Source organism: Mustela nigripes, chromosome 5 (assembly GCF_022355385.1).
Source record: "Mustela nigripes isolate SB6536 chromosome 5, MUSNIG.SB6536, whole genome shotgun sequence".
In the NCBI taxonomy this organism is placed as follows: domain Eukaryota; kingdom Metazoa; phylum Chordata; class Mammalia; order Carnivora; family Mustelidae; genus Mustela; species Mustela nigripes.
The window spans coordinates 69234920-69247838 of record NC_081561.1 but is presented as its reverse complement, the minus strand read 5'-3'; the positions used below and the strand labels follow the sequence as shown (position 1 = coordinate 69247838).

General features: G+C 36.8%; 1 protein-coding gene across 6 annotated transcripts in view; it reads left to right on the top strand.

Annotated features, from left to right (window-relative positions):
- FAM184A (family with sequence similarity 184 member A) overlaps positions 1–12919 on the top strand; it is a 116467-nt gene that overhangs the window by 47512 nt on the left and 56036 nt on the right. For all 6 annotated transcript variants that reach the window (XR_009404455.1, XM_059400631.1, XM_059400629.1 and 3 more), the window contains exons 4-6: positions 586–767; positions 3108–3305; positions 7185–7307. Coding sequence is in view for 5 of the 6 variants with exons in the window: in XM_059400631.1 (XP_059256614.1) it covers positions 586–767; positions 3108–3305; positions 7185–7307 (503 nt within the window). In the remaining variant the exon portion in view is untranslated. The remainder of the gene's footprint in view (positions 1–585; positions 768–3107; positions 3306–7184; positions 7308–12919) is intronic.

The window sequence follows — 12919 nt, the reverse complement described above, 5'->3', positions numbered from 1 at the left end:
GCTTTTTTTTTTTTGGTTGCCATTTATTCTTTCTTTGATAATCTCACTGTCCTTATCTGTCTCTTAATCCAGCTTAGTTCTTTATCACTTCTCTTGTTTAAAATAAATTCAATTTCAACAAAATAGCTCCCTGCCATATTTACTGTCTACATACAGATTTATCTTTTATGAGAATTTGAAAAAAGAGATTAGAAAAGAACAGATTACTCATTTTAGCGCCATAGTATTAATCAGTGCATTCTCTCCTTCTTTTACTCCTAAGGATTTTATATACACCCCTGAGGAGTTGCTTCCACTTAAATTTTTTAGTTGGAAATCTTAAAAAAAGATTCTTGAGTATGGCAGGTGGGGCAGGGACATCAGTAATGTGAAACTGAACTTCTTTCTAGTTTAAATAGTCTACTTGGATAAGTATTCCCATGGCAAGTATTTCTATCTTATACAGTGAAGAAATCAAAGTACAATTTGTATATGCAGACTATTTATTTCCCTCAGGTAGTAATCACAATTGTGTCATTAAATATAAACTGTTTTGTACCACAATGTAATAGATTTTAAAGTGAAGGTTTTCTTTTTGGGGCATAGGTCATATTGGAATGCTTCAAGCAACTCAAATGACCCAGGAGGTTACAATTAAAGATCTAGAATCAGAAAAATCAAGGGCCAATGAGAGATTATCTCAGCTTGAAGAAGAAAGAGCTTTTTTGCAAAGCAAAACTCAGAGTCTGGATGAAGAGCAGAAGCAGCAGATTTTGGAACTGGAGAAGGTAAAAAGCAGTGGAATCCATCTACCCCCGCCCCCCACCAAAGAAAGGAAAAGAAAAAAAAAAGTTCAGTTTTCATCTTTTTCAAATCTGATTTAAAGTATTTATGCCAAATTGACAATAACAGTCCATCTCTTAATTCTAGTAAATTTTCGTTTTTGAGAAAAATGGTATACAGCTGAACTATCCCATATTGTGTATATGTTCAGAATATTAATAGTTTATAATGTAAAAACTCAAGACATGTCAACCTATTTCAGCCAGAAACCGAATAAATTCTTATTCCAGTGGCATGTACATTTGTGCGTAATCATATATGTTTTTGTACTAATGAAAAATATTATTGCATATCCACCTAGGAAATTTCTGTAAAACAAAAGAACAAAAAGCATCAAGCTCTGAAAATTCATATACCAACATATTGAACTTCTAGATTAAACAAATAAGACATATCATTTGTAGAGTAATTGCTAAATATTTATTGGAGTTTTTCAGATATTTACAATATCGAGTGGGAGTTTTGGATACTTCTTTTTCTTTCCCTCAACAACCAAGCATATTCAAAACTTTGACCCTTGTTCATCTCCCATTCACTCCTTACCCAAGTGTCATGTGGTTTCTCTTACCACCACTCCACAGAATCTGTGTTTGTCCCAGCCTCGGTGACATCCTGGTTGCTGGACTTGGTGAATCTTGCCCTACTGTGGTACTTACTCCTCTCTGATTTACAGCATCCCTGTTTTGGTGTTTCACACTCTCACATGTTTTCCTCCTGTCTCCTGGCCTTGCAGTCTTGTTTTGCAGCTTCCCTTCTCCACCTGTTCCCTAATCATTGATGCTCCCCAGCATTTTCACCTCATTCTATAGGCTCATCCATTCTAGTAGCATAAAATTTGTTCAGGGATCGCTCCCAAATCTGATGGTATAGGCCCGATCTTTTCCCTAAACTTAAGACATGAAAGAGTTAGTTAGTTAGTGCTATGTCTCTGACTCCCACAAGATATGTTGGTTTCTCACAAACATTTCAAATCAGCATATCTAGAACTTTCTTCCCTCAAAAGTACTGTATTTTTTTTAACTCCTTTTTTTCAACCAGTAGCACGACAGTCCATCTAGTTTGGTAAGTCAGTCATTATTGATTACTGTTTCCTTAACCTCTTATCTGTTACCAAGTCCTGTTGTTTTTCTACTCCTTTAATGTACTATTCCATCATCTGCCTTTTACAGATTCTAGGTTTAGGTTTAGGTCATTGTGGCCTGGATTTCAGTTACAATTTCCTAGCCTACTGCCAACGTGATTGTTGTCAAAAATATGTCAGTTATGTAATTGCAATGATTCTCATTCCTACCATGATGAAGTGCAGACTCCTTAGTATAAAAGACCCTTTCACATCATTTGACTCCTGCTTCCTGCTGAGCCTTATCCCTCACCACTGTCAGCCACGTATCTTCTGTTCTGTCCACACTGCTCAGCTCCATGGTCTTCCTATCTTACTTGAACTTGACCACCTGGCAGACTATCATCTTTCAGAATGCTGGAAATGTTGTGAATTTAGGCTTTTGACATCAGATCTAGATTTGAAACTTTCTCATCTTTCATTTCCTGATGGGCTTGTGAGAATTAAATGAGAGAATGTGTCATCAACAGCTCAGATGTGTTCTCTTCTGGAAAGCTTTCCTTGATGTATGTGTGCATGTGTGTGTGTCACTGTCTCTCTCACACACACACATCCTTTCCCACCCCTTCCAGGTTCTCTCTCTTTCTCTCTCTCTCCCTCTCTCTCTCTCACACACACACACACACACACACACACATGCACATGCTGATGTACATCCTTTCTCATCTGTTCCAGGTTAGGCTCCTTTACTGTATATTCTTACAACACATGATATATACTCCTTTCATAGAATTTATAAAATTATATTGGCACTGTCTGTTGCTTTTTTCCCATCATTAGACTGTGACTGCTTAAAAGGCATGTAACTGTCACTCAATAAAGATTGGATTGAATAATATAATCTGAATGGGTAAATTGGTAAGCCATTTTGTGTGCAGCTTTGACATACGAGAAGCCTTTCTCTTAAGCTCACAGATGTACTAACTTGTACTTAGTTCTAACCTAGTAATAGTCTATTTTATCACTTGTGTTAAAATTATTCATTTTGCCTGTGCTACCCTGTCATTTTCTGAGAATACTGATGATGTAATCTCATGTCCAAAGTCTAAATCCCATAGTGCTCAGTTTTTTCAAGTTTATGTATTTATTGAGTATCCAGAATACTAATAGCATTAATGAAAAAAAAAAAGGTACAATTATTGATCTTTATTTGCTTTAATTTTAGAAAGTAAATGAAGCAAAGAAAACTCAGCAAGAATATTATGAGATGGAGCTCAAAAACCTGCAAAATAGACTCGAAGGGGAGGTAGCTCAATTAAATGAGGCTCATTCTAAGACTTTGGAAGAATTAGCTTGGAAGCACCACATGGCAATTGAGGCTGTCCACAGTAATGCAATTAGGGATAAGAAGAAACTGCAAGTGGTGAGTACAAATTCAACGTAGCCTTGCATTGGTAAACTGGAGGGGTTTCTGTACTGATCCAGTGTGACCCATACTGTGGAGTAAATGAGTTGCTTCATTCTGATGGCTGCTCTCTCATAATCACTGTGTAAATCATGATTCAAAGAGTAACTTAAAAATTGTTGACATGGAATGTAGTTGATTAAATTGATATGAAGCATTCCTACTTTGTATAAGCTGTAGCAGAAACACATGCTTGATCTTGAGCTGTCTCCTCGTGAGATAGCATCTTCGATGTGTGCTCCTCAGGAAGCCTCAGCTGCTTGGAGCACTTAGTCTCCTGTAGATGTCTGCTTCCTGTTGCATAGTAATAAAAGCGAGGTGTCTGACAGATGTGGGCCTTACACTGAGCTCTTGGCTTATAGTTGCCTAATCTTAGGTCTCAAAAGCCACGCTTCAGGCTCCTCAGTGGACAAAGGAAGATAAAATCCATCTTGTAATGTTCTTATGAGGGTTAAGTGAGATAAAATGTTGAGAATTCAGACAAGTCCTAGCATATAATGACAAATAAATGTTAGTTATTAGTCCTTCTTTCTGTGTGCCAGGCGCTGCAGTCATGTTTTCCATCTGTTTTATTTAATCCTCACAACACTTTCATAGGCTTAATTGCTCTACCTTTCTTCCTGGAGAGGAGGTGGAGGACAGAGAGGTTAAACACTTGTGCAAACACATGCAACTATAAGATTCAGTCAGGTCTTGAACTCAGGTCTCAGATATCAAATCCTAAGACATTTAACCACCACACATAGGCATGTATTCATGATGGTTGCTATATATTTTATGTAATAGCATTTTACAGTTTCCCAAGCTTTATTGTATATTTCTTATTACTTAAGACTTGGAGATTAATGTCATTTTAGTATGTGGGTGGTGAAATAGGTTTAGTAAACCTAAATGATGTATTCAGTACCACTAACCTAGTAAATAGAAGAGGTTGGATATGAATTGAGATCTTTGCCTCTATGTCTCTTCCTTTTATGATTCAGCTATTTGGAAAGAATATTCAACACCTGAACTTAATTAAAAATTCAGATAAAACTTCCTGTTAGAGTGTTATTTCTATCTAAACTTACTATTTTATGTTTATGTAGCTGGAGACAAAACTTAATGACATGTTATTTCTCAAAATTGTGGTTGCTGTTTTCTCTATGCCAGGTTGCTATTCCGGAACAAATTTGTACAGCTTTAATTACGTGGTGGATGTGTGTGCTCACTGACTATACATATGTGCCAAGTGCTCAGAGATTTAGAGGGAAGGATTTAGTGGTAACTGCTGCTTCAGTTAGCTGTTCCATAGCTATTTTTTGTTACTATTTTTTCATTTCTACGTCCCTTATTCATCTTAGCCTTATCCTCTCTTTTCGTAGTATTTAACTTGCAGGTGTTCTGCTTTTTGTCTCTCTTTATTCCTCTGTATTACATTCTAAGTACTAGAATCAAGGCATCTTTCATCAATATCACTTTTGCCTCCTTACTTCTCCTAATTATCCCCCTGCCTGTTGAATTTCAATTTCTGAGCCTCCTAAAAATCTGCTTTATGCTATTTACATTTCTTGTAATCTTTCTTTAAAATGTGGTTGCTATAAAACAGATGACATGAATTTCCTGTGTGCGAACATACTCAAAACTCATGATAGCTTTATCTGTACCGTTCTCTTTTCTCAAAATAACCTATCACTTGCCGCTTCATTCCTCTCTTGCTTAGCTAGCTCATTTCTGAGCATAAGCTCAAACCACCCTCCTTTTAGAATAGTCTTTCTCCAATGTCAAGTTATCTTTTAAAGAACATTTACTGAAAGGTGAATTCTCCATTCCTTATTAGTATCAAAAGGGATTATATTTTCTTTCATAATTCTAGTTTATCCACCCTATTTGAAACTGAGTATGTAGAGAATCCATGCAGAAAAGAGTTAACATAGCAGGCCTGAAGCTGCTGTTCTTAGAAAGGCAGGGGGCAATGTTGGCCCTTGCTAGTGTCTGGGAACTTGAATTTCAGGAGGGTTTCCACCATTCCCTGGTAAGGATGGCTCATGTGCCTAAAGCGTTTATGCAAACAATATGGTTTGTGCTGAACATCTGCTTTCCTTCTTGAAGTCTGGAAATTTGGCACATGCTAGTCAGAGGGTACCCATGTCATTAGCCCCCAGTGAGAAACGTGGGCACTGGGTCACTCATGAGTTTTCCTGATAGACAGCATTTCACATTATTGTCACAACTTTCTGGAGAGTCCTGAGTGACAGAACTCTTAAAAACTTATGCCTCGAAGAAAAAAAAAACCTTATGCCTGGTTTCCTGCAGACTTCGCCCTGTTGCCTTTTCCCTTTGCTGATCGTGCTTAGGGTCCTTTTGCTGTGTATGATGAACTGTAGCTGTGAGTACAACTAGATGCCGAATCCTGTGAGTCATCCCAGCAAATCCTCAAACCTGTACTTTGCCTTGGAGCACCATAGAGCGCTGTTAACTCCTCTTCTTACCTTATGCTATAGAAACATTGAGCCATGTGTAACGTACCAGGTCTTTGTACTGCCATGGTTTTTGCACGGGTTTCTTCTCTCTTCGATTTCCCTCTTGCTTCACCACCTTTTCTTACTGATGCACTCCTTCAGACTTGACTTAGGGATTGTGTTCTATGTGCAGATTTCCTCACCAAGCTAGAACTTACCAGTTCTCCATCCATATACCCTTGAGTCCTTATGCTCATTTAACTTTCATCACATATTCTTTAGTTGCTTATTATCTTTAGCTGATTAAGGACAGACCTCATGTTTTACTGCCTATGTATCCCAAGTATTACGTAGCATGCCAAATAGTAGGCTCTCTTCAGTAAGTATCTATTTTACAGGTCTTGCTTCTTTTGATACCTTAATTTTGTACTTGGTAATTCTTTTTTTTTAAATTTAATTTCTTTTCAGTGTAACAGAATTCATTGTTTATGCACCACACCCAGTGCTCCATGCAATACATGCCCTCCATAATACCCACCACCAGTTTTCTCCAACTTCCCACTGTACTTGGTAATGTACACTGTTCTTGACTATGTTCCAGTGTTCCAGAACTGTTCCTGGATTTTTGGTTTTTTATGTAAATATAAAAGAATTCTGTATTCAAGAGATAGAATTTTTTTATCTTCCCAATTATCACTTACATCATATATTTCTGTTGCTGGCTCAGTTTGATCTAGAGAAGTCAAATATTCTTACCATTTAAAATAATTATTTAACCACATCATAAGTGATTCAGAATGATAGACTCTAAGCCCGTAGGATTAATTAGAATAATAACTCCAGTATTATTGTTTAAAGATAAGGCTGATTCGAAAAGCAAAGTATCAAAATATAATACAATGGAATACTATGCAGCCATCAAAAGAAATGAAATCTTGCCATTTACAGTGATGTGGATGGAACTAGAGGGTATTATGCTTAGTGAAATAAGTCAGTCGGAGAAAGACAACTCTCATATGATCTCCCTGATATGAGGACGTAGCGATGCAACATGGAGGGTTTGGGGGTAGGAAAAGAATAAATGAAACAAGATGGGATTGGGAGGGAGACAAACCATAAGAGACTCTTAATCTCACAAAACAAACTGAGGGAGGCAGGGGGAAGGGGAGTAGGGATTGGGTGGTGGGGTTATGGACATTGGGGACGGTATGTGCTATGGTGAGTGCTGTGAAGTGTGTAAACCTGGCGATTCACAGACCTGCACCCCTGGGGCTAATAACACATTATATATTTATAAATAAAAAAATTTTTTTTAAAGTATCAAAATATAAAACAGAATGGCCTTTTTCTTGGAGTCTTTTGAAGTATATAATATTTGTTATCATCTTTTCCTAAGGAATTGGAGGAACAATACAAAAAGGAGAAACTAAACCTGGAAGAGGATAAAAGTCAACTTCAACAAGAGCTGGAAAACCTGAAGGAAGCATTAGAAGAGAAGCTAAATACAGCCAATCACGAGGCAAGAATTCTTTAGGCTTATCACCTGTATTATATCTTATCAGTAATATCTTATTTGGTAACATTGTGTATGTCGGTGAGCCTCACTGATGGTAAAATATCTAGAATAAAAATAATCACATGCTTTCACTGATGCTGAGTTTTTCATAATACATTGGTTATATCTCACCAGATAAAAATTTACTACTCAAAACACCAGACCAAGGTGCCTTTGTGAGGAAAAAGCAAAACAAGAATGACATCACTTTGTAAGAAAGAAAACAGAAGAGGTTTATCTACCTTTTGTAAAACAGTGACTTACTATCCTCTATACTGTATCTCTGTTTTAAAAGGAGAGACTTTATAAATTTATAACTTTTATAAGTTCTGCAGAGTGACATTAACATAATTTTTAAATGCTATAAGAAAATAGTATTGTTTAGCTTAGGAAAGACTAAGAATAGAGTATAATAAGAATATTATAAATCAAGAAGTTGTGAATAAAACAAATGTAAAGACAGTTTAAAAACTATAATATTGTTTGTTTTATTCCTTTCTCTTTACTGCCTGGGTTCACCTATGCCCTAGAATAGCCTCCCTGTTGTCTTCTTGTCCTTCATTCCAGTTCATCCTTCATGTGAACAGTCTTGTCTTGTAGAGTGCTCTTCCTAAAACAAGACCGTGCCTGGACGTATCTTGTCGACTGCTCCTACCTCACTAGCATCACCTCTACCAAAGTCTTTAAGTCCTACTTTCTCATTACTCTGCTTCTGCTCAGGAAAACCACGCCAAAACATGAGTGCTCCAGGGCATGCTAATCATTTGCATTCAGCCTTCTTTAATTATCTTTAAACATTTATCCAGGGAGGCACCAATCATCACATTTGAAAATGATAGAATTAAGACTGTTGCAGATTGTCCCTGCTTTTAAGTGGAGCACCCTGTGAAACATTTTGTAAGCTGAAATGGTATAAAATGAATAAGTAGTTACCATTAATTTATACAGAAAAATTTTTGAGCACTCCAAAACCCCAAAACTAACCTCTCTTAGGCTTTTTTTTTTTTTTTAAGATTTTATTTATTTCTTTGACAGAGAGAGAGACCACAAGTAGGCAGAGAGACAGACAGAGAGAGATAAGGAGAAGCAGGGAGAGCCTGATGTGGGACTCGATCCCAGGCCCTTGGGATCACAACCTGAGCCAAAGGCAGAGGCTTAACCCACTGAGCCACTCAGGTGCCCACTCTCTTAGGCTTTTCTGATACCTTAGGATCCTTCTTGCTAACAGATGCAAAGATGCTCACAGAGTTCACAACTATGGTGGCACGATACTGAGATGCTGAGTGTTCTCAGGATAGGGACTCAGCGGGGTTGCTCTCCCTGCTTGCAATGCGTACTGCACTGCCTCTATAAGGGCTTGCGATTTTACTTTTTGCCTTTTTCTGTAAAAGTGAAAATCTCTCCAGATTACTTTTGGTTAGCAAAAAGTAATATCATAGGTCTTTTATGAAAGTGAAGTGACGTAACATGAACTTTGAAAAAGCAAGGGATATAGCTATATTTGTATTGGCTCTGCCTCTCTCCTCTTGTCCAAGATAATTCACCATTGGCCCCAGATTTGCACACCTCTCCCAGAAGACTATGATCCTTGTAGTTATGATGTCCCACTCTCATTAAAAGGCAGTTTAGCAACTATCTGTGTTTCTCAAGAAGGTCCCCAGGGTCTACTCTCTGTTTGAAATGGTTTAAATATTTCTCCATTCTACACACTGTAATTTCACTGAGAAGAATTCTAAGAAACACGTAATTGATTTTCCTTTTAGATATGTTCTCAGTTATGCTTTAGCACCCTGGTAATGTTTTGGTGCCATATTAGAATTGCTCCCCAAGAATCTGCCTGGCTCATCCCTCCACATGCACTTGCTGTTTCCTTCAGCCTGGACATCTTTTTACTTGTCCTACTTGGCTGGATAGGATCTCTAGAGATAAGCTTTCTTGTTTTGTTTCCTGCTTTTAAAGTGAAGTTAAATACTATGCTTCTCTAAAGTTTTATTTTATAAATGCTCTTTAACTAGTTTAGGAAATTCTCTTATAATTCTAGTTTCTTAAGTTAAAAAGAAATCACAAACTGATGCTGATTTTTCTGTGTCTATTGAGATCATACTTTTTTTCTTTGTTAATGTGGTACCTTAGATTAATTTTAAGCCCCCATGTTGCATCACCACTTCCTCATATCAGGGAGATCATATGATAGTTGTCTTTCTCCACTTGACTTATTTCGCAAAGCATGATACGCTTTAGTTCCATCCATGTTGTCGCAAGACTTTTATCTTTTTGACCCATCATTTACTAAAAACTGATGCTATGATGGTGGATTTCTTTATTTCTTTTTACATTCTGTCAAGTTTTGCTTTGACTATTTAGAAGCTTTTTATGTCCATACAAATATAAAACTCTTTAACTACTTAATGGATCATACCTTTTGTTTTAGTCTCTGTTGTTTGATACTGCATAACCAGCTTTCTTTTAGTTTGATATGACTGTTATATCTTTTTCCATCGACCAACCTTTCATTGTTCTGCAACCTTATGTTTACACGCACCTCTTCCCAAACATATATGGTTGCATTTTATCTAGTCTGAAGGTTTTGCTATTTATTTAAGAGAGAGCAAGTGAGGGGAGGAGCAGAGAGGGAGGAGAGGGACAGGAAGAGAATCTTCAGGAGTCTCTGTACCAAGTGCACAGCACCTGAGATCATGACCTGAGTTGAAACCAAAAGTCAAACATCCAACCAGTTGAGCCACCCAGGTGCCCTTGAATTTTTTTCCTTTTAAATAGAGTTTATTCCATTTATATTTATTGGATAGAAAGTAGGTATATGGAAAAACATGAGGAAAGAATTAGGGGGTACTTCATAAAGATGAAAATGATTATTTTAGAAAAAATTAAAGAATGTATTTTCTTCATAAGATGGATCTTAATACTCTTATAAATGATAAAACCAAAACCATAAGTAGGTCTACTGTGGATTTCAATGATCAATTCATGAAAGCCAGAGTTGTGTTAGGATATTAAAGGAAGCTAATGAGTCTAAAATCTCAGATGGAGGAGAATCCTATTATCCCATCAAATGTTATTTGGGATCACCTTTGAGGACAGAATACTAGGCGGAATGATCAATAAATCTAACTATTGTGGTCTTTTAAAATGTTTTTATAACATTTAAGTTGTAGATTTTCTTCTGGATGTAAGTTTTTTAAGCATATATATAGAGTTCAGTATTTGTTTAAAAATCATTTGGATTTATTTATTATAAAATGTTTTATCACCGTTAATTTACTGCCTGACACGTGGTAAGAGGTCAGTATTTATAAATGAAATATATTTTGAATGAGTAAAACTCATCCTTAAAAACTAAGTCAACTTCTATAAATAAGAGTGCTAATGGTTTTTCTATTGCTATGTAACAAATTACCACAAAAAAAAAGTGTTATGGGTCAGGAGTCCAGGTATAGGTTAGCTGGATCCTCTGCTCAGGATCTCACAAGGTTGAAATCAAAGTGACAGCCACACTGCAGTCCCATGTGAGGCACAGGGTCCATTTTCAAGCTTGTCAGTTGTTTGTCAGAATTAATTAATTTGTGGTTGTATGACTGACACTTATTACTAAATTGGTCTCCAGAAAAGTTAGTAGTAGTTACATATCTTTTATGATTTAGGAAATGTTTATTGACTGCATGGTATCTTCTAGGTGGTAGGGATACTTTGACAAAAGGTCAAGGAACTCATGGCTTCAAGTGGCTGTTATGACTGGTGATAAATATAGTGCATTTTTTAAATTCTAGGGGAGGAAGTGCTTCTCTACCATAAGCATTCAGAAAAGCTCCAGAGAATGTGATGTTAGAGAATTTTTAAATGTGGTATAAAAGGTGGCCTTTCAAAGGTAAATGGAAATTTGCAGATGTAGGAATGATGAAAGATAATATAGATACAAGGAATAGTGTAAGTATGATTATGTTGGCACTCACGTTATAATGCCTTGGTGAACTGTAGAAGTTCAGTTCACCAGTCTCTCAACCCCAGAACTCCTTACTGGGCAGATAATTCTTTAGGGTGTTTAGTAGTATCTCTGGTCTCTACATTCTAGATACTAGTAGCGTGTGCCACAATGTTTCCCCTTCAGTTGTAACAAGGAAAAATGTCTCCAGACACTGCCCTTGGGAGCAGAATTGACCCTGGTTGAGAATTAGTGTACTTGACAATATGGCACTTGTCAAGAAATGTGGTAGAAAAGGAAGTTTAAGCTAAATTGTGACTGTGCCATAGCAAAGCTTCAGAATTTGTCCTAATGATAGAGTGCTAGCAACAGAGCAGCAACTGATACTCTCAGATGATCTCAGGAAAAGAATTCTGGTGGCAGTAGGAGAATGAGTTGTATGGGGAGGGGACTGGTCATTAGAGTTGGGTAGATGACTTAAGATGCTATTACATTAGTCTGGGCAAGAGTTGATTAGCTTCTTGACTAGGAAAGCAAAACAGGGGAGTGGAGAAGATTATTCAAAAATAAAATTTACAGGACCTGATGTGATAAGTGGTAGAAAAAGACTCCAGTATCTGGCTCAGGTGTTTGGACAGGTAATTATGCCACTCTGGGAAGATGGGTATTACAGGAGGAAAGCTACATAAGAATGGCAAGATATTGAATTGTTCAGACCTGAAGGGATTTGTGAGACATCTAGGCTGGAACTAAGTAGAGAGGCCAGGCTTAGAGCTAAAGATTAGGAAGTCACTGAAGCCTTTAACACAGAAGAGCTCACCAGAAGATTGCTGATAACAAAGAGGAGCACCAGTACTGAATTAACAGAGCCAGGGAAAGAGATGGAGAAGGAGAAATCAAAAGCATGAGAATGAGAATTGATGGATATGAGAACAACATGAAAACAGTTACTTTCAAGAGGTAGAAGTGCCTAGGGCCTCACAAAGTCACACAATGATTAGAAGCCAAAGTATGAGACCTGGAAAGGTCATGCAATCAAGGGTTCTCTGAGGACCTTCCTACAATGTCAGTGGAAAGGTGGGACAAAAGTTAGATTTAATAGGTTTAATCTGAATGCTCTTTTAGGACTATATATAAATGGAAGAAGAGAGAAAAATGAAGTTCTTCAACCTCATACCAGAGATGTTCAAGATGGGCTAAGATTGAAATGTCATATCAAATCATGAATATAAATATAAATAAAATAGGAAAATGCAAGTGATAAAGCTTAGGACTAGGAAGGCCTTTCAACACATGATGGCAATGTTACAAATTAAAAGCACAGCATATTTATACAGTGAAAGCTATAAATTTTGTATATCGAGATACACCATAAGTAAAATTATTAGAGAAGAAAAATTGGGGAGGGGTGAAATAAATGATTGGCAAATTGCATGAGTAACAAAATTTATGTCTTTAGCAACTTAAAAATATATACAAAATATACAGATACCGAATTTTTTTAATGAGCTAAAAGAGAACATGAAAAAGATAATTTTAACTGCTATAATTTAAAAACAGGAAATGTAATAATTGGGATTCCAGAAGAAGAAGAAAGTGAGAGGGGAGCAGAAGGTATACTGGAGAGAATTATTGGGGA